This window comes from Lethenteron reissneri, chromosome 6 (assembly GCF_015708825.2).
Source record: "Lethenteron reissneri isolate LAM-NWPU_2019-01 chromosome 6, ASM1570882v1, whole genome shotgun sequence".
NCBI lineage: Eukaryota > Metazoa > Chordata > Hyperoartia > Petromyzontiformes > Petromyzontidae > Lethenteron > Lethenteron reissneri.
The window spans coordinates 3,973,169-3,994,253 of record NC_083784.1 but is presented as its reverse complement, the minus strand read 5'-3'; the positions used below and the strand labels follow the sequence as shown (position 1 = coordinate 3,994,253).

The following is a 21,085-nucleotide window of genomic DNA, read 5'->3' as shown; positions in this document are numbered from 1 at the left end:
CGTAGTTAGTCGATGGCCAGGCCGTGTACGGTGGGGTAAAATGTGGCTGCTCTTTAGCCGCTCCGAGTGCGGAGGAGGAGCAGACCGAATTGCCCTCCAAGAGGCCCCCGTCCACCAGCGGTTGCGAGAGCGTGAAATTGCCGGGCTGCAACTTTGCCTTTGTTTTGGTGAAATCATCACTCGTGGAGATTCGGGCCGAGGAAGGATCGCTCCCCTCCCTCCCCTTCATCTCCCTCCCTCCCACCCGCCTCAGCTCCCATCGTCTCCGTCTCTCCCCAAGCCTCACCCCACTCCCCCGGGGGTTGGGGGGGGGTTCAAGAGGTCGTGATGAAGTCATGTGACCCAGCGGTCAGGTAACTGCTGATAGAGGGCCCCGGGACAGGCTCCGTCAATCTTATTGATGGACCTTTCTTCTCTTTTCTTTTTTGTTTATCGCCTCGGCAGCCACCTCCCCCCCCGCCCCCCTCTCCCACATCGACCATACCTCACCTCTCTCACCCCCCTCACCTCTCTCACCCCCCCCTCCCCAACCAAAAACAATCACGGAGTGTTAGGTCAGATTCACCCATTTGGGCGAAATGCCGATTTTCCACAGAGCTTTTCCGTACCGTGTTGATATTTTTTTATTATTATTTTTGGTTTGTGCCGGTTTATATACGTTCGTTGTCTGGCGCTCGGTTCCGGAAGAAGCTCACTTTTTACTTTAGTTGATAAAAACGAAGTTTGCTGCTCCGTTCAGATTTTTTGTTGTTGTAATATTTGAACCATCTTCAATTTCGACACGGACGAGAATGGCTGTCCGGACGAACGGACGAATCCGAGAGGGGAACCACTGAGGACATCCAGCACAACAGACACGGACGATCACATTAATTCTTTGGATCAAATATCTTCCACGATCACCCCCCCCCTGCCCACCCCCACTCCCCAGTAATAATTCATTAAAATCACACTCATTATTGCATAATTAGTCAACGTTTCTGGGAGTTCACAGAAGACGGCTGTGAGCGAATGCCCCCCCCCCCGCCCCACCAAGTTTTGTGGCAGGCGCGGTTCACCCTGGAGGTAGCAGAGAGCGGGCGGTGGTGGTGAGGTGTGGTGAGCGGTAGCGCTACAAACCCGGGCGGCTTGAGTTCGATTCCCGCTCACGGCCACCACCGGTGACGATTATCTCAATCCCTCCCAAAGGTCGACTCGGCCTCAAATGACGACCTGGTGCTGGTCACCCCATCCCCTCGTGTGCCCCATGCTGGCCTTCATAGGTGCAACTCGCTAACAACAGTCCATTATAGGCTACGCGTGGGGATCTTTTAACCACTTTGTGTTATGCGCAATGCCAACATTGTTTTGGTGGATTTTTTTTTTCCCAACCTAATCGGTCATCGATTTTCGCGAGCGCTTGGCGTGCACCGTTTGCACATGCCCCAAAGGAGAGAACTTTACTTGGCGATGCTTTGTGCGATGCAAGGATTTATGTTTTATATATAATATTATTCATGTATTATGTATCAGGCCATGCCTTTGTAATACTTTAATGGGACTTGCTCGAGGGAAGGGAACTCGGCGGGCGAGATGGTTAGATTCCTCCTGCCTCTTTTTACTTTTCATCATCGTCATCATCGTCAACAACAGCAGCAGCAGCCGTGGTCAATCCACTGCTGAATGAAGGCCTCCCTGAGCTTCCGCCATGACCGCCACTTCTCTCGCTGTCCTTTCCGCGCAGCAATCCAGGATGTTTCAGAATCCAAAATAGAATGTTTATCTATTTACGCAAGGAGGAGTAATCTCACATCCACACAGCCACCAGCACATGAACTGATTTCACCGCTCCGTCTCTCTTTTCGGGCGTCCTCCCGGATGCGTTCCGTTCCATTCCATCATCATCATTATTCTTCGTGACAATAGTCCCCTTCTACGCGAATTCTGTCCGAGGAAACCCCCCCCCCCCCCCCCCCCAGCTCACTTTTCTTAGCGGCTTGAGCGATTGCTGTTGACCCCACATGTTTGCGTGCGTTCACCAAAAAGCCATGCCGCTCCCTCCTTTTCCTTCCTTCTGTAATTCCAAGCGTGCGTCTCGCTCCACGCGTCTTTGATTCGTGCAACAAAGGAAGCCGCGGGTAACATTTGGAGACATTGTGCCTTGGCCCGGGCGTGATGGGTGGTAGGGGGGGCAGGAGCGGGTGGAGGTGGGGGGGGGTCGAGAGGGGAGACCAAATCCGTGCAACTTCACGGGAATGTTCTGGTCTGAATCTAATTTAGATTAAAAAAATTTTTTCAGGGGGATGGGGATTTGTTGGAATCCCCACGCTACCTTTCCCACAATCTCGGCTCCGTTCCGTGAGCACTGGGACCTAATTCGCCCTGAGAATAAATAAATAAAGAAACACCCTCTGCCCCCCCCCTCCCCATCCACCCCGACGTCCCCCCCCCCTCTCCCTCAAGTCATTGGTCTTTTGTCACCACGGCATCTCAGCACCTGAGCGATACATCACGCCTAACCGACCGACCGACCGACTTGAGTGACGACTGCCCATTGACTGAAGATCTTAACTGCCTAGGACCTAGCTGGGGGAAAGAAAGGAGATTCCTTGGCACGGCAGGGAAGACGCTAGGCAGGGAAGACGCTAGGCAGGGAAGATGCAGGGAAGATGGAGACGGGGGAAGATGCAGACGGGGGAGAGACGCAGGTGACTGATGCAAAATCGGTGGATTCCATCGGTCAAGCCTCCCATCGTCGTAGCGGTGGCGGTCACTCCTAAAAAGGGAATAATTACTCCGCGAACGGTCGATCAATAGGCGGGCGCGCTGATCGTCTCGTGATGCCTCCTCGCTCCCTTCCGTCAGCCACGCACGGGACAACTACGGGGGGGGGGGGGTAAGGGGAGACTAAAAGGGGGGGGGGGGGGGGGTGTACAGAGGTTGCCAAATGGCACGCGAACGGCTGAGCCAAAACAAAAAAAGACTTTTCAACTATTTTTGTATTTTACCAGGTAAGGCCTACTGAGCTGTGTAGCTCTTTTGCAGAAGTGACCTGGCCACAAATGAGAGCTCAACTAAGTGGCTTATCGCGTGGAAATTTGCAGCAGCGAAATACTCTAAACTCGTGATGTTGATTCTAAATGTGCAGAAAAATCCACGGGAGAGAGACACGCAGTCTTCAAATATACAGCAGACGTCAGGGGTCAGGATGGAACCCATGATCTCCTGCATACCAGGCGATGTAGTTAACATCTCCTGGCCACCGCGGCACAACAAAGGGGATCAGTCTCACGGTGGCCGGGTGGCTCGCGAGGTCGAAACGCGCTGATCCAGCACCAACGTGAGATCCTGGGGTTCCATTCCCCCAGGTTTCAGCCCCTTTCAGTAGTCAGACCGGCTTGTCGAGTATGGGGAGCTGCTTGAGATGGCTCGCGAGCTCACGGTCGCTGAGTTTGGCACTGCTGAGACCCCACGTGCGTGTGTGTGTGTTTTTTTCATTTGGCCCCCTGGGGATGAACCGGGTTCCCAAGGGTGGCAGTGTTGATGGCGATGACTAAACGATGTTGCTTCTGTTGATGGTGTCAACAGTGATGGCGATGATTGTATATCGATTCTGCTGCTGCTTGTAATTCGAGTGAATTATTCTTGTTATTATACGCAAATCTATAAGGGGACAAACAGAGCGGAGGCTGCGGTGGCCCAGGACGCTCGCGGGACACCGAGCCATTGACGCGTATGATGCCGAGTTCGAATCTGGGTGCATGCCTCTCGACCGCTACGCGCCACCCAGATTCAAAATCGGAATAATTATTCATACTTCAGGAGGAATCCGATGGGCCGTGAAGCTCGTTTTCACGCACATTCCCCACCCCGCGAGTTGCAGGGCTCAGTCGGCCCCCGGTTCGTCCGATGGATTGCGCACGCAGCAAAACCCGATTTGCCGTTGCATTCGACAAATTGTCTCGTCGACGTCGCCGCTTGCCGCTGTTGGTGTGTTTGCTCGGTGCACCGGTAGCAAGGAAACAACCTCTCGACGCGTTGGCCAGGAGCGCCGCGTGTGCGTGCGCGAGCGAGCATGGCCTCGAAAGTAAAAAATAAAAATTAAATTCGTAGCACACGGAGGCCAGAAAGGGTCGGAAGCCCCTCGGGGTTTCGATGAAATCGGAATAGGTTTTTTACAGCCGTCTTCAACAATTAAATAAACCCACCTCTCTGGGTTCTCTCTCTTTTGTGTGCGATGAAGAAGGACCATTGCCCGAAGCGTCGCCTACTTGTATTCACTTTTTTTTTTACTTTTAAGGCCGCTTGGCGGTTTTGACGAATGCTCTTTTGAGTGACGTCCAATGTTTTTTTTTGCATTTAGTTTGGCGGCTGTTGTTGTTGTTGCTGTATAAGCAACAGCAGCAGCAACAAAACATCGTCTCAAATTCCAGCTCTAATGAAACGAACGTGCACGCGCGATGGTGAACCGAGCCGCGGCGTTCACCGCACGGCAAACGCCGCGGCGAAGGGAGCCCGCGCCAACGGCCTCCGCCCGTGGGTTTTTTTTTATCTTTTGTTGGGCAAAAGAAGAAAAATCCACATTTTTATCTTCGGATGACTTAGGCTAACCCAAGCAGTACGGCAAACTTTATTCAGAATGAAAGGCACGATTACAATCTCTTCCGATCCTGGAGGGCTTTGAGAGGAGAGGGAGGGTGGTGAGCGAGAGAGAGAGCGTGTGTGTGCGTGTGTGTGTGTGCGTGTGTATGTGGTGGCGGGTGTACGGGAGGGGGTGGAGGTCACGCGGCCGTCTCGTGGCTCTGGATGGATGCCGTGACCGGCACTGCTCGCCGTCAGATGTCTCCGGCAGTTGTGGAAGGCTGTGGAAAGCCGTAGCCCACGGTCCCCCAATCCTCCCCCATCCTTCCCCCATCACCACATAGTCACGATTTCGACTTGGAGCACGCCGCCACCACACAGGGATTGGCTCGCTCTCGTTGAGAGCGGGGGCCAGGAGGAACTACAGACAAGCGGCGGTAGCGACAGTAACAATTGCCCAAGCTCTGTGGCTCTCTACATTTATTGAGGTGTCATCGGGCCAATTAATCAGTGTTTATACGTGTGGGAGGAAACCGGAGTACCTGGAGAAAACCCACCCACGCGTCTGTAAGGGAAAGAGAAGCACTATTTCCCCGTACCGATGGAACAGGCGGAGTCCACGTGTTTTGTTGCACTGCAGTGTCCTGGTCATGGTCAATCCACTGCTGGATTAAGCCCCCCCTCCCTACCCACCCTCAACACGGCAATGTGGAATTTTCACCGCTGGCTCGGCAGTGGCTGTAAACAGGAGATGAGCAACCGACGATGTCTCAACGGTGCAAGGCAATCACCGTGACGTTTGATTCTCCAGTCGAGTAACCCAGGTACTATAGGCACTCGAGTCTCTTCGGACCTCTCCCTCCCCCCCCCGACAGGCCTCCTGTGACCCCCCCCCCCTTCTCTGATGCAAGGCAGTGCTCTAGTGGAGAAGAACCTGCCATTTCACAGACACTGAACTTCTCATACGGGATTTACCGCTCAACATAAACATGACTCACGACGCCACTGCCGACGCCGCCGCTCGGATGTTTTTATTATCGATTGAAAACACCGGGGGGCTGGCGGAGACGGGCCGGGTGAAACCGCCAGCCACGCTCCCCATCGGCGCTTCTCGCTAACAGCGCAAAGACGGCGGTCGCCGCATTATCGCGCGGCGCTTTCAGATGCGCTTCCGTGGCCGTCTGGAACGCTCTTCCTTCCAATATTTGAAAACCATGCAGCCCATTTCTTTAGAACTGCTTTGTGTGTTTAGTTTCTTGTCCTTCCCTCCTTCGGCTCTTCTTCGCCATTTATAATTTGTGCATTAATATTTTTTTCAATTCCAGATCAACAAAAGACAATCTACATTTTTAACAAGAGCACGGTTGGCTCCATACACTGCGAAAGAAGTTCAACGTACATATATACTCGCCCCCAACCAGTCTGTTAAAGGCTATACGTGGAATCTTTGTCTTTGGTGGTGGAGGAACAGGAAGGATCAGGGCGGGTGACGGAGCAGCGGGGGTGGGGGGATGGCGGGGACCTTGGTGGTCCGAGCCAAATTAATTTTCTTCAGAAGCGAATCCCAACGTGCCTGCCGGAGGAGCTCGCGCGATGCCCGGCCCCGCAAGCCGTGGCTCGCCCGCTAAATAAGTGCTCCCGCAACCGAACGCGTAATTAAACACGGTGGCCACGGCGTCCCGGCATGCGTGCCCCCCCCCCCCCCGCTACTCCCCCCCCCCCGTGCCCCTTCGCCCCCCCCCGCTCCCCGCTGGAGAAGACTGCTGGCGGTGCGAGTCGATCCGCGTCGCTCAATAAAAGCGACGTTGGCCCCCGCGGTCGCGGCACGGATACCGAGTCGGCGAGATGGCTCAGCGAGGTGGCTCGACACGTGACGATGGTTTATCGAACTACTTTCTGAGGTCACTTCCAACAGGCGTCTGAACCCCCCGGGGTGGGGGGGGGGTGTGTCTCTTTCCCCAACCCACGCTGACCAGCTTGGTGAAGTATAGTCAAACACAATCACCCCCCCCCCCCCCACATATCCCCCACCGTGACTGACATGGCGTGGCTGGGTGGTTGCCCTTTGTCCAAGCAGCGATGTTCGTTTTTTTTTGTTAGAAGTTATTTGAAAGAAAAAAAAGTCTTTCTTCCTCTGGAATTCTCTTCCAATTAGCGCGGATTTGCGATAACCTTTCAGCGCTCGCCGAGATGAAGACGGCAGGAACCCTCGGCCACTGCCGCCGCTTGTTTTTTTTTCTTTCAAAAGGGGCTTCAAAACAAGTGGAATTCAAAAGCGGCGAGATAATTTTGTAATTTCACCTTCCGTGAAAAAATAGACAATCGGCTCCACATCGGGCGATTCCGAGAATTTCGCCGATAACATTTTGACGGTACGTTAGCAAGTGTCCTTCCGCCAAAATGGAGAAGTTGCGGGCATTAGCACGGTGGCGCATCATAACCACAAGCAATTCTACAAGCCATCTGCTTCGCTGTGGACGGCACAGATCCCGTGATGTTATTCGAAAAAAGTATGGCCATGCGTGTGTGCTGTGTGCGTCTGTGCCAATGGAGGGTGGTGGTCACGGTGGTGAAGTGCACTTTGCGCGACGACCCCCCGGCGAACCGAGTTCGATTCCCGCTCGTGGCCAACATCGGTGATGAATATCTGAACTGGTCGCGGGCCTCCGCCATGGTCAACGCAGCCTTAAATTAGTCCTTGGTGCGGTGTGTGAACATCAGCACTGGGGAGGCAAAGGCAGCCGGGCATGGTGTTGCCACCACCCCCACCCCCTCTCCACCACCCCCCTCGTGAGCCGTGCCGGCCTTCACTACCAGCGCTTGTGCCAACAGTCTGCTGAAGGCTCTCTGGAGAATCTTTGTGCTGGCATCACGGTGGCATTTTTGTTCCAGATAAAAAAAATTACACCGCAACAAAAATGATTTTAATCAGGAAGCTGCCCCCCCCCCCCCCCCCAACTGTAAAACTTGGCAGGACCCTCTCGACGGAGTCTAAAGACTCGGCGAGGCTTTGCTGGTTTCAGTCGACGTAGTAGTAATAATGAAAAACATAAAAGTGGAACGGAAGTATTGTGAAATGGTTTTATTTTTCTCTTTAAAAAAAAAACCCAGCCTCGATAATACAGGCGAAACCACAGGCAGGCGGGAAGTGCAGCCAACCACCGGCGCTACCAACAATCTCCCAAGCTCTGTGACTCCGCAGTGGGATGTTTGGTCGACTACATTAATGAGCAAACGACCACAAAATATAACAACAGCACCATTGCCGATTGCAATCGGTTGAAATGTATTGCAATCGGTTGCAAGCGACTTCAAATCCACTCTATTTCTTAAACTTACAATGACCATGCCCCCCCACGTGGGTCCCTACCTGTTGGCGTGACTACCCCACCAACACCCCCCCCCCCCCAAAACTGATCGTGCGCTTTATCTTCTTTTAAAAAAAAAATCAATAAAATACTTCCGGTCCGGTAACAATCAAATAAATCAGCCTGGCCGTCCCCTGCACAAGCGGCAACGCTTTCATGGCCACGGAGCCGCCACGTACAAATCCACGTACAAATGTTTGCGCGCCCCTGACTTTGAACGTTCCCTATGCCGGCTCTGTCGGTCGACCAGGGGGAGAAAGGAGGGGGGGGGGAGGAACCGCAAATAAACCTGTGATGTTTCGAGCTAATTACACGACAATTAGTAAAATTACCGTGTCACCAAATCAGGGAGGTGTCTTGATGCGAAGGCGAGACGCTCGCAGACAACAACAACAAGGATGACGGCAACGACCAGGCAAGGTGGCGCCTGTGTTGTGCCCACGTGTTCACGTGACCGCCCCGTCACAATCCACTGCTGGATGAGTTTCTACACAAACCACTGCTGGGGCGCCGCGGTGGCTAGGAGATGTTAACTACCTCGCCTGGTATGCAGGAGGTCGTGGGTTCGACCCCGACCCTGACGCCTGCTGCTGTATATTTTGAGTTTGCATGGTGGCGAGATGTTAACTACCTCGCCTTGTATGCAGGAGGTCGTGGGTTCGATCCCGACCCTGACGCCTGCTGTATATTTTGAGTTTGCATGAGGCTAGGAGATGTTAACTACCTCGCTTTGTATGCAGGAGGTCGTGGGTTCGATCCTAACCCTGGCTCCTGCTGTATATTTTGCGTTTGCATGGTGGCGAGATGTTAACTACCTCAGCCTTGTATGCAGGAGGTCGTGGGTTCGATCCCGACCCTGACGCCTGCTGTATATTTTGAGTTTGCATGGTGGCGATATGTTAACTACCTCGCCTTGTATGCAGGAGGTCGTTGGTTTCATTCTCGACCCTGACGCTGCTTTATTTTTGGAGTATGCATGTCTCTCTCCCCGTGGTCGCGTGGATTTTTTTTCCGGGTACACCAGTTTTTTCCTTCCACATTTAGAATCAACGTGCATGCAGGGTATTTGGCTGCTATAAATTGCCACGTGATGATGATGAGCCGATTTGTTGCGCTATCATTTGTGGCCAGGTTGCTCCTAAAAAGAGCACTCGGTGGGCCTTACCTGGTAGAGTAAAATAAATTGTGTATAGTTTAATAGTTGTATACACCGTGCAGGTTATTTGAACATACTTCACCGCACTGGTCGACAGCGGGTTGCTGAACGCGTTGGAGGAGTAGTGGGGAGACAGATTAGATGCACTGTCCTCTGCCGAGCACAATGCAACCCCCGCAGCAGCCTATAGCACCTTTTATGCATGGCGGTCGCTCATCCAAGCGCTAGCCGGGCTCGTCAACGCTGCTCAGCTTCCGAGATCTCACGAGACGGGGCGCCTTGCCAAGTGACTCGGTGGTAGACGGGGCTTTAATTTCTCGTGGAAGAATTTCCAGAGCCCCCTCCCCCCCCCCCCAACCCACCAGCACCCCCACGACAACCTCCAACCCCACCAGACCATCGCCAATTGCCGTTCCCACGGCTCACCGACAGCAAGTGATGGGAGGTGGGGAGATGGGGGGGTTGGGACATATTACCTGCAGCTCGGTCGCAGACAGCTCCGGCGTATGTCACAAAGGGCATTTGGTTGGTGACTGGGCTGTTGGAGATTCGGAAAGGACATTTTTGGAGGGGATCTCGGAGTCGGGTCAACCCATGGCACCTGGGTCTGTCCCGTGACCTCCTGTCGGCGAGCCTTCGGCACTTAACGCGAAAGCCTCAAGGGGCACCTGGCCTGGCGCAGGTGCCGTGGTGACGTCACAGTCACTTAAGTGGCCAATGGCCAGGTATTGGTATTGATCGTCGTCGACACGTTAAGCTCTCCCGGCGCGATGCGCTATCCTCCTCCGAGAGTGTTTAACGTCTCCTCCTCCTCCGTCGTGCGGCGATTGCCGATCTCGGATGGTACGTGAGTGCCTGGCGCGGGAGCCCCTTCCATAATCGACTGCGCCTAATTCTCTCTGTCTCTCTCCTGCTGGCAGACCTGTCACAACATTCGCCTGTGCCAGCGATGGGCCCTCTGCTCCCGGAGTCTGGGAATCCACGCACACAAAGAAGACAATGATAAAGGTCCCCCGTATAGCCTTGACCAGTCTGCTGGGGCAAGTGCTGTTAGCGAGGTAGCATCTTTGAAGGCCGGTACAGCACACTATGGGGTGGGTGGCCAACACTGCACCCAGCCACCTTTATATCCCGAATGCTGATGTTTGTATACAGTACCAGGTACTCATTTGAGGCTGAGTCGACCTAGGGGAGGTCCACGACTAGCTCACTGATGTTTGCCAGTGAGAGGTATTCGAACTTGGGTCGCTAGGTCGGTAGTGCAGTATGGAAGTGCGGGGGAAGGACAACAAACTAAACACAAACAGCAGTTGTAAAGAAATGAGTTTTCAGTCTAGATGATTTAAGGTGCCTAGCATTAGCGGCTTCCTAATATCGGACGGCTGCAGAAGTGCATTTGAAAGTGCGTGATGCGGTGACCATTACTGTCCTAAGGGCCAGCCAAAAGCCTCTGCGAGGATGAGGACCGGAGTCCGCGTGACGGTGGTTCATGCTCCTCGACGCGATCAGCGAGGTGTTGTGGTTCATTTGTTGGCAAGCACTTTGTATGTGACGAGTGCGAACGCAAGCCAACGCAGCACAGGCGAGCACTGGACCGACACGGTCGGATCTCGCAGCACCCGTCGCGACACGCGCCAGCTAATGTTGTGCCCGCTGCAGCTTGCCGTCAACGGTGTGGCTCGCTCGGCAAGTGCAAGGCTCTGGGGGGGGGGGGGAGGGGAAGTGAGGGGTGAGGGCTGGTGATGAGATAATTTTATAATTATAAGAACAATCGATGTTTCGTACACACGGTTCGCGCAAATTGCATCTCTCGCAAATCGCTGACGGGAAGCTTCGGACGCGAGCTGGAAGGCAGCCAGCCAGGGGGCGGCGAGGAGCCGGCGCTCACAACAATTTCCCGAGCTCTGCGGTCCTACACGTACGGCGTGAAGATTCGTTTTTTCTTTATTGCCAGCCAATTAATGAGCAGTTTATAAATAACGACAATTGGTGGGAGAGGGTGATTCGTTACCCAGGGTGTTGCCTAGGTAATTGGCTTTCCTGCTGCTGCTGCTGCTGCTATATATATAGGGGCTGTGGACGCCAGAGTGGGTGGGGGAGGAGAGGCAGGAGGTTTTTGGCTGTAACATTAATAACAATAACGTTAATGCGATTCGTAACGCGCACAGTATTTCTCGGACATAACGACCGTGACTCTTGAGGTGCGAAGCCAAGTGCGGTGTCGCTGGAATGCCGCGCTAAAGAGGAGGTGTGATGCCTTTAAGAAAGAGGTGCTGAATATTGCTTCTACTGAGGCCGTTGCAGTTGCTGCTGCAGCTGATGACGATGATGCTAGCGATGATGCTAAGTATGATGATGGTGATGATGATGCTCGGTATGATGACGGTGACGATACAACATTCGATGACGATGATGCCCTTGCGGTCCTGCGAGTCGTGGAAAGACGCCGTTGGCGGAGGGCACGCAAAGAGAGAGGGTCAAGGTGACGAAGGCGAGCCGACGAAAGGAGACCAGGTCTCCCGAGATTTCCATCGGCGATCCTCGTCACAGACCGCCACCACCACCCCGCCCGCGTTGCTCATGAGCGGACATCGCAATCTGAATCTTTATGTATCCTGGGAGGGAGAATTCGACGAGCGACGAGGCTCTTTTTTGTCACAGATGTCGGAGCGCGTTAGGCGGAGGGGGGGCGGCAGCATTTCGCTCGCACGCGCGGAGTCGCACATTTTGATGTCGGCTTTGGGAAATGTTCCACGCGTCCGGGCCGTGAGCCCATCTGCCGTCGCGCCCAGGCAGAGCGGGCGGGCGTTCGTCATTAGCGAGCTCCCGTTATGGCAGGGCTCTGTCCTCCATCCCTGCCTGTCTGCCTGCCCACTCGTCTTTCAGGAGCCCACCCCCCCCCCGGGACCCCCCCCACCCCCTGTCGCCTCCCTCGTGATTCCGTGCGCTCTGCCGCGCGGCTCTGGCTCCCTGGGGCACGAGATGTTCCATCTCGGGGTTAAAGACGATCGTCGGAATTGTGACGAGCCAATGCTGTATTTGGCCTTGGGTCATCACCACCACCATCATCATTGTCGACGGCAGACATGCTCAATCCACTGCTGGATGAAGGCTTGCCCATAAGCCGCTGACATTCCTCAAGATCCTGCGATGTACTAATCCACCCGGCTGATTTCATCGCTCCATACCCTCGACGGACGTGCTTTTTTTTTTCTTCCCCGACGCGTTCCATGCCCTCGGCTGCCACTTTTATTGCTGACCATCGGCCACCATCGCGCCTTCTAGCCATGCCACGTCCTGCCCCAAGCCCGACTTTTAATGTCGCTCATAGTTTGGATGATGTCATTGAACCTGCACGTGTCCCCCGTGTGTAGGACTAGCGTAAGGGCAGAGCGGTGATCAAAATTGGGATTTATAAAAGTTGACAAACGGTAGAGCCCAACGCAGCAAGCAGCAGCAGCACTAAGTAATACTCCGTTTAATCTCAAATCGACTCACGAGTACTGTACCCATCGCTCCATGCGTAACATCGCAAATATAATATTTGTGCACGCCGCTCGATGCGTTCGTGTCGAGACTGGATGGGGGCGGTTTAGCGGGTGCCGTGTGAAGTTAAATGAATGAATGGGCGCTTGGTTTTCACGATGACGCGCGAAGCAGGTGGTCTCATTAAACGATGATAATAAAAATACATAATGATCCCCAAATTGGCCGTGATCTGCTTAAACCAGAACCCCTTTCTTGCGGGAAACTGCCATATTTAAATAGTACGTTTAAAAAAGTCAAGGTTCAGCCCTGGAACGTGCCCGCCTAAGCCAACCGCTGCCGGAAGGGCCCTCCACTCGAGGGAGCTCTTAAGAGAGCAACTCACGGTGGGATTTGGCCTACTCTTCCATGCCGGCTGGATTTACAGAATCGGAATATTCATTTATGCTGGGGAAATCCGATGAGTTATGAAGCTCTTGTTACCACGGGTGGCCAGCATATTTTGGAAGAGTCGTGAGCGCCCACACTTTTGCCCCACCACGCGTTGACCTGCCAATTGACGAGCTAGTAACTGGCGATGCGCACATTTGCAATGCTGGAAGGCCGGAAATCGGTGCAAACAGGCTGCCTCCGCATTGCAAGTCAGCCATAGGCGGTAAATGTTAAAACCGATATCTGAAGCGCCATCTCTTTCCACACACACATACGACAAAGACCCCTCCCCCCCATCCACCCCCCCCCCCTATTATTAGTTGCATTAATAGACTTTGGGGGGCAAGGGCTGTAAGCGAGCACCTATGAAGGCCAGCACAACGCCCGACCGCCTTTAAACGCACACACAAAGACAAAGATCACCCACTGTCCTGCCTGAACAGACTGTTGAGGCAAGCGCTGTTAGTGAGCATCTGTGGCGGTCGGCACTGGACACGAGAGGGTGAATGGCCAACACCAAATGGCTCAACGCAAGGAAACTGGACGGGTTTCGATGTCCCATGTCTCATCAGCAGAATCAGGCTCGCTTGAGTCACAGTGGTTCAACGCAAGCAAACTCTGGACGGGTTTTGACACGCAGTGGTCTCATCAGCAGAGTCAGGCTCGCTTGAACCACGACGATTTAACACTCGCAATCCAAGGGAGCGGCGGTTTTTCCCGAGCGGCTGTCAGAACCGCCGGCTTCCCCTCCCCGGGCTGGAGTCGCGGGAGCGCGGCGCGGATGATGACTGTGTGTGTTTTCATGTCGTGGCAGGGAAAACGAGGTTTGATTAAGGCTCCCAGGTTTGATTAGCTTCTGCTGGCGGTGGCCGTAATGACGGGAATTTGTCACTGTCTGCTCGGGAGACCGAGCGAGCGAGCGGGTGGGCGAGGGAGCGATGGAACGAGCGGCTGTAGGGAGAAAGGGGGAGGAGGAGGTTTTAACGTGTAGTGGTTTACATTTTTTTTGTCCTTGTGTGACTTAACGGCTGAGCCGTGCCCACCCGGCCGTGCCTCCCAAGTCGCTGTCCTCGCCCTCGTCGCCATCGGCGGCCGCGATCTCTCCGCTGCCGGATGGACTGCCTCCGCAAGCATTCGATCGCGATTCCCCGACGCGCCGAACCGGCCAAGCGCCTGCGCAGAGTCACGGATGTACCGCGCGGGGACAGAGAGAGAGAGAGGGACGGGAGAGCGGAGGGGGAAGGAATGGGGAATGAGAGGAAAGGGATGGAGAATGAGTGGAGGAACGGGAGCAGAAGGGCGAGGAGAGGCGAGGAGAGGGAGGAAGAAGACGCCGCCGCTGCTGCTGCTACTGCACGGAGCAGCGTCTGTTTTCACAGTGGGCGGCAGTGGGGAGAGAGAGAGGGGGGGGCGGTCAGAATGGGGGTGGCCACGCAAGAGCCACGTGATTTACGGGAGGCTTGAGCTGATTTAGACACGCTGCAGTTGTATCATTTACTAAACTTACGGGAATAAAGAGTGGGTTATTTTTTTGTATTTCAAATAAGTAGCTTCTCCTTCGTGTTAATGGGAACTCATTGCGTAATTGTGGCTTTGGCTGTGGATGTGATACTGTGCACGTGCCAGCGTGTGTGTGTGTACCAGCGTGCGTGCGTGTGTGTGTGCGCGCGCATCTGTGTGTGTGGTTTTGTGTGTGCGGTGAGCGGTGCCAACCTGCGCCGTGAACCGTGGAGCACCTGTGTTCGATACGCAGCCACGCCTAACAGTCGTGCCGAGCCGTGTCTAAACGTACTATGGTCTTCCCGTAGATCGACTCAGCCATAAGTGGGTACCTGCTGTGCCCTGTGGGTGTGGTTCTGGCCAAGCCACCCCTTGTGCGCATGCCAGGTTTAATAGGTGCTCACTAACAGCACTTACCCCAACATAGTCTATAAGGCTACGATACAGAGGGGGATCATCTTTGTCTTTTGTGTGTGAATGTCGGCGAAGTGGTTGCCGCGTCAGGTACAACGATCCCGATGGCCTGGGTATTGATCCCCAGGCCATGCCCAAGATTGTTGAACCTGCCCTGGGCCTTCCCCGGACCTTGCCAAGGTCCACTCAACTCTGGGAGGCCTTCATCCAGCAGTGGGCTCGCAAATAACTATCTATGTGTTATTATTCTATCATTATTTCTTACCTCGAAATACTGGGCGCTGTGGTGTTAACTACCTTGCCTGGTATACAGGAGGTCGTAGCTTCGATCCCGACCCTGACGCCTTGATTTCGTGTTCTCTCTCCCCATGGTCACATGGATTTTTCTCCGGGTTCTCCAGCTTTTCCTTGCACATTAGAATCAGCATCACGCGTTCTCAGAGTATTTTGCAGCCATACATTTTCATGTGATAGCTATCCAGCTCGGGGTGCCTTACCTGGTAAAATAAAAAATAAACAGTTTCGCTTTTTAGTTTACTGGCTAGACAAAGGCGGCTTGACCGCAGCTTCCACTCGCGTATCAATTCCACCCTCAAACGGCATCCTGCCACCGACACTCGCTCCAACACACGGTCTCACCGGAGGTGATCTTTGTTGTTGTTCTTGTTGTGGTGTGCGGGCGTGCGGGCGGGCGCGAAGTGGGTGCCTGGGCCATTAATGCCCGGGGCCCTGTCCGGCGTTTCACCAAGACACTGGGGAATAGGAGGAGGAGGAGACGTCTGCCTTGACTCGTGGCAAGAACCGCCACTTCCCTTTGTTTGTCGTCCGCAGGAGAGAGCCGGCCGAATGTCTCTTGAGGGCTTTTTACAGGAGCCTACTTGTCGTGCCATCGCGATCACTGTCACTTCAATGACACCCCCCCCCCCACGCCTGGGGGGGGGGGGGGGTGGTTTGGGGATGCTGTAGGGGGCTGGGGTGGAGGCAGAGGAGCGTGCAAAGGGAGTCTCGTAAAAACTCACACAGGACAGGGGAAGCATTAATTTATGTACGTTGAACTTCTTTCGCACCGTACGTAGCCAGCCGTGCTAATCAGAGATGTAGGGTGAGGACAAGAAACGAACACAAAAAGCAGTTCTAAAGAAATGAGTTTTCAATCCGGATGTAACAGTGGCATAGCTCTAGTGGCTTCTGAAAATCGGCAGCAAGAGCGTTCCAGACGGCCGCAGAAGCTCAATCTGAAAGCGCAGCACGACGCGGTGACCGCCGTCTTTGTTTGACGGCTGAGCTAAAAGCCGCTGCTGCTGCTGCTGCGAGGAGGAGGATGACCGTCCGACCAGGACCCATTCCTCGTGTAAAAAGAAGGCCCTTGCCTGAAATCGTCGGGCAGTTCACCGCCATTATTTTGCATGAGCCTGACACTGCTGCCGTTGAGACACTGAATGGCAAATGCGGCCCAGAGGTTTTTGCTCGTGTCCGACCAACGCTGCTGGCTGTGCAAGCTGGTGGATTGTGAAAAGAAAATGCAGAATTTTGTATCTGGAGAGACAAACAGGGGACTGATGTATTATTCATGCTTTTTATTTATTTTTTAAAATCAGCGCTTGGATCACCCGGTGTGACAAATCGCGGGCAGGAGATGGCAGGGAGGTTATCGCTAATTCGGCACGCCCTGACAACACGCAGGCAAGCAGGGGGTGGTGGTAGTGTTAGTGGTTGCTAATGGTGGTGGCGATAGTGTAGCTGTTACTTTCCTGTGCTGCAAACCTCGCGGCCAGGGTTCAATTGCCGCTCACGGCCAAGACCAGTAGCTGAACTGGTCCTGGGCCTCCCCTAAGTATACTCTGCCTCAAATGAGTACCTGGTGTTGTGTATAAACATGGCCACTGTAGGGAGACAAAGGCAGCCAGGCGTGGTGCTGGCTAGGTGTTCACTAACAGCACTTGCCACAACAGTCTGCTAAGTTGCCCCCCCGCCCCCCGCCTTAATGAAGCCCCGTTCCTTGCACTGCTCCCGACGCGGATTCAAGGCCGGTTTCGTTAACGGCTGTGGGTTGTGTTGCTCGGGGTAGTCGTTACGAACCCGGCGACCCAAGTGAGTTCAATTCCCGCTCACGGCCGATAATTGCGGGGAAATATCTGAACCCATCTTGGGCCTGCCCTAGGTCGACTCGGCAACCTCAGTCTAATAGCTGCTGCGGTCTGTAAACATCAACACTGGGGAGACAAAGACGGTCGGGTGTGGTGGTCCTGCTGGCCACCAGCACCCCCTCGTGCGCTGTGCCGGCCTTCATCGGTGCTGCTCGGATGAGTGGCTGCTTTTTGGGTGGCTCGCCCAGTCACTTGTGAGATGTTCGATGGTTTTTAAGTCATGAGCAGTGAGGTCAGATGTGACTTGAAACGAATTTGGGAGCAAATCGCAAATGCAGGGCTTGGGGCTGTGTGATTTTAATATTCATCGCCGCTCCCACCCTCCGTCTCTCACCCTCTCCGCAGAACTACGGGCTGGAGACTGAGAGCTTGCGCTCGCTGTCGCAGAAACTCACGGCCTCCGCCAAGAACCTGCAGAACCTCGTGTCAGGACGCGGGCGAGATGGCTGCGGCGGCTGCAGCGGCAGCGGTGGCGGCGGTCCCGTGGGGTCAGGAGCCGGTGGCGGCGGTGGCGGCGGCGTTGTCGTGGGGGGCCGGTGGCGTGAGGACGGAGCGGACGGGTTGTGCGGAGGGGGGGCCACGGGCCTGGGGGGCCCGGGCTGCATAGCGTCGCCGGGCGGCGGAGCCGGCAAGCTGCCCAACCACGTCCTCACCGCGGTGGTGGAGCTCATCGGGGCCGCCAAGGCCTTCCTCGCCTGGCTGGACAAGTACGCGCGACGGTCCCCGCACCACCACCACCACCACCACCGCCGCCTTCTGACCGACGAGGAACTTTTAGTCGTTTATTGAGACGTTTGCGCTGTGGTCCAGCACCGGCGTTCGTTTCCACGCCGCGTGGTGCTTATTGCGGTCGGAGGCCTGGTGTATTTACGACAGAGTCTACCGACTTCCCGGAGACGCCTGGCGCGGTTTTAAAAGCGAAGTAGCGTGATTTGATTGGCCGTGAGAATTTTTTTGGCAAGATCGTCGAATGGCCTGACCCAAAAGTCAGTCGGGAAGCACGATTTTGGCTGCGAAAAGCCGGACACGTCGTTCATATCCTAGTCTAATTGAGAAACAGCCGGTGGAATTCGCGTCGAGGATTAGTCTGTGGGTTTTTATTTGCTCATTCCCTTAGTCTGGTGCAACGGAGTCAGCACGCTGGACTTGCAATCCAGAGGTCGCCGGTTTGTTTCCCTCTCCCGGCATGGACATTCGAATAATCGTGCAAATTTCTTAAATCAGAATCAGAGAGGGTTTTATTCGCCAAGAAAGTTCTCACAGACAAGGAATTTACTTTGGCCGGAAGGTGCATACATTCAACATTTAGGAATCTTAAATCTTAAATAAGTGGTTTACAAGTCTAACTATACTAAAGGTAAAATGCCCCCCCCCCCCCCCCACCTGTGTCCACCCGGTGGTATAAGTGGGTACACGACAGCCGTTCGATCGGCAGGTTCGCGTGCGCTGGGGTACTCCCACCTCTGCCAAGCCGTCTTGTCAGCGCGGAAGAGTAGACCCAAAACGCCATCCAGGATGTGGTCTTTCGAGCTCCATTCGATTGCAAGGCCCCTTCTGACTGAATTGGCGCGAGCTGGCAATTTCAGCGCCGCGCTTTTACCTTCATTATGCTTGTATTTGCTTGCGGTACTGATCGAAATCGCAATTGATGATCAAATTTTATATATCGTGAGTCCATGAGTCTGTGAGCTCGTGAGCTCGTGAGCCATGAGCCATGAACCCGTGAGCCCGTGAGCCAGTCCGTGGAACCCCCCCGGAGCTAGCGCTGCTGCTGGCTCGCCCCGTGACGCTGGCTCGCTCTCGCTGCAGGTCGTCCTTTGCGGGCGTGAGCGACACGTCCACCCGGAGGAACGACATCATCCGCCTGTGCCTGGAGCTCACGGCCATCGTTCAGCAGGTAGGAGCGCCGTCGTCGTCGTCCGCCTATGCCCCCCCCCCCCTCGGCCCCCCCACCCCCTCCTTTGCCCCCCTCCCCCCCCCCCGCAGATTTAAAAACGCCGACGGGGGTTTGGTGGGTGGGGGGAGATCCCTGCACCGGCTGCGTTTGGGAGCCGTCTCTTGTACGCAGTGAGGTCGGGCCGGGGGTTAAAAGAAGCTGACGCACCAATTAACCCATCCCCCACACCGCTACCAGATGCGCGCAGCCAGTGCGACCGAAATTAACCCCCTTCCAGCGATGGGCCGAGCGAGCGGAAGCGATCGGGGAGGCTGGCTTTTTTTTATTTTCTTTGCTCGAGGCGTTGCGATTTCGTGGTCCGGCGAAGTCGCGTTTCGCTGGTCGTTTCCAACGGTCCGCGGGTTTGCGATTCGACGGCGCAACGCGGCGCAGCTCACGAATCAACCCGGCTCTCAGAGCGGTGCCGATTGAACAATTTTATGCGTCGCCCGTTTTTGAATATTTGACGGTTCGTTATGGAAGCGACGTTAATTTGGCGTTCGGGACATCCTCACGGCGCTGAGGCTCACCACGGAGGCGTTATCGTTCGGTGCAGCATTGCACAGTCCAGGCGTGTAGCTGTGCGTGTAAATCCCCACTGAGCAATTTGCGGCGCGATGCTTTCTATAAACGCTGGCACGTTGGAGCACACTCATCGAATGAATCCGAATCGGAATCTTTCGTTATCCTGGAAGAGGAGGAGGAATCCGATAAGCTCCGAAGCTCTTTGTCAGTCAGGGCAGGGGGGGGGGTGGTCGGTGCATTGCATCGACAAGCAATGCAAATGACGATATAAGGGCAAGATAAAATAAATGACGCCGCCGTATCGCCATAGCTTCCACAGCGAGGAAAGACGGTGCGTGTTTGACCGTGGAACCGCCTGCCGTATTTACCGGGGCGTTTACGCTGGATTCAAACTGCCAGACTCTGCAAGGAGTGGCAGCAAACGTCCTTACTGAGGTGGCCGGGACCCTCTCCCCCCCCCACCAACAAAGACAAATATCCCCCGTATAGCCTGAACAGATTGTTGGGGCAAGTGCTATTAGCAAGAACCTATGAAGGCCGGCGCAGCACAAGAAGGGGTGGCCAACACCATGCCCGGCTGCCTTTGTCTCCCCAGCGGTGATGTTTCACACACCATACCAGGGTATACGTTTTAAAATCCGAGTCGACGTGGGGGAGGCCCAAGAACGGTTCAGATAATCGTCACTGGTGTTGACCGTTAGCGGGAATCGAACTCGGTCACGTGGTTCGTAGTGCAGCGCACTAACCACTACACCCCCCCCCCCCCCCAACAACACCACCCCACCACCCCTACCCCCTTATTTATATCTGCAAGCCGCATCTTCTCGCAGAGAGTTTTGAAGCGTGTCGTTATCCCGGCTAACAAACAAAAAACATCTCCTTGGCCTCCGCGACAAAACTTTGGCATCCAGTGCGGAAGCGGTGGGGGGTGGGGGGGGGGGTTGGGGCGGGGGGGTGGGGGTGGCGCCGGTGGAAATCGGAGCACGCCGCGTGTGGTTCGTTTGGTTTTTCTTTCCGTCCGCTCGGCCTTAAAACCGGCGTGGCCCGTTGGGAACGTTTTCCCGAGTTCTGTTGGTGAGCACCTATTAAGGGCCGGCAACAGCACGGCACACGAGTTGGGGGGGGAGGGGGGGGCGGGGGGCTGCGACGCACTCGCCGGCCGCCGTCGGCGGCGACGATCGTTTTACGTCACCTCAATGTTTAAACGACGCGCAGAGGGGGGGGGGGGGGGGGTCTTGGGAAGGAAAGTAAAAAAAATACTATTAATATCCCGGCATGGTGGAGAAAGGTGGGGTGGCGTGGGGTGGGTAGGGGAGGGGTTTGTGTTGTGGGTTCGGAGAGGGAGAGGGGGGGGGAGGTAGCCGGGGCAGTCTTTTTCCAACGTGCATTTTATTTCGAGCCCCCCCCCGCCCCCCGAGCAATTTTGTCGTGAAATACTGGAAACATCGCGGAAGCAGCCTCGCTGATTTACTCTGCCAGCCGCGCTCACGCTGGCAAGCTCGCGAGAGCGGGAATATTTATCTCCGCCGGGTGCTCCAGAGCCACGCGCAACTCCCAATGA

The 21,085-nt window shown here is 54.9% G+C and overlaps 1 protein-coding gene across 4 annotated transcripts in view; it reads left to right on the top strand.

The window, feature by feature from the left end:
• Positions 1–21,085, top strand: part of CNKSR2 (connector enhancer of kinase suppressor of Ras 2) — a 192,965-nt gene that overhangs the window by 61,263 nt on the left and 110,617 nt on the right. For all 4 annotated transcript variants that reach the window (XM_061570262.1, XM_061570253.1, XM_061570244.1 and 1 more), the window contains exons 3-4: positions 17,409–17,770; positions 18,873–18,960. In XM_061570262.1, the coding sequence (XP_061426246.1) occupies positions 17,409–17,770; positions 18,873–18,960 (450 nt within the window). The remainder of the gene's footprint in view (positions 1–17,408; positions 17,771–18,872; positions 18,961–21,085) is intronic.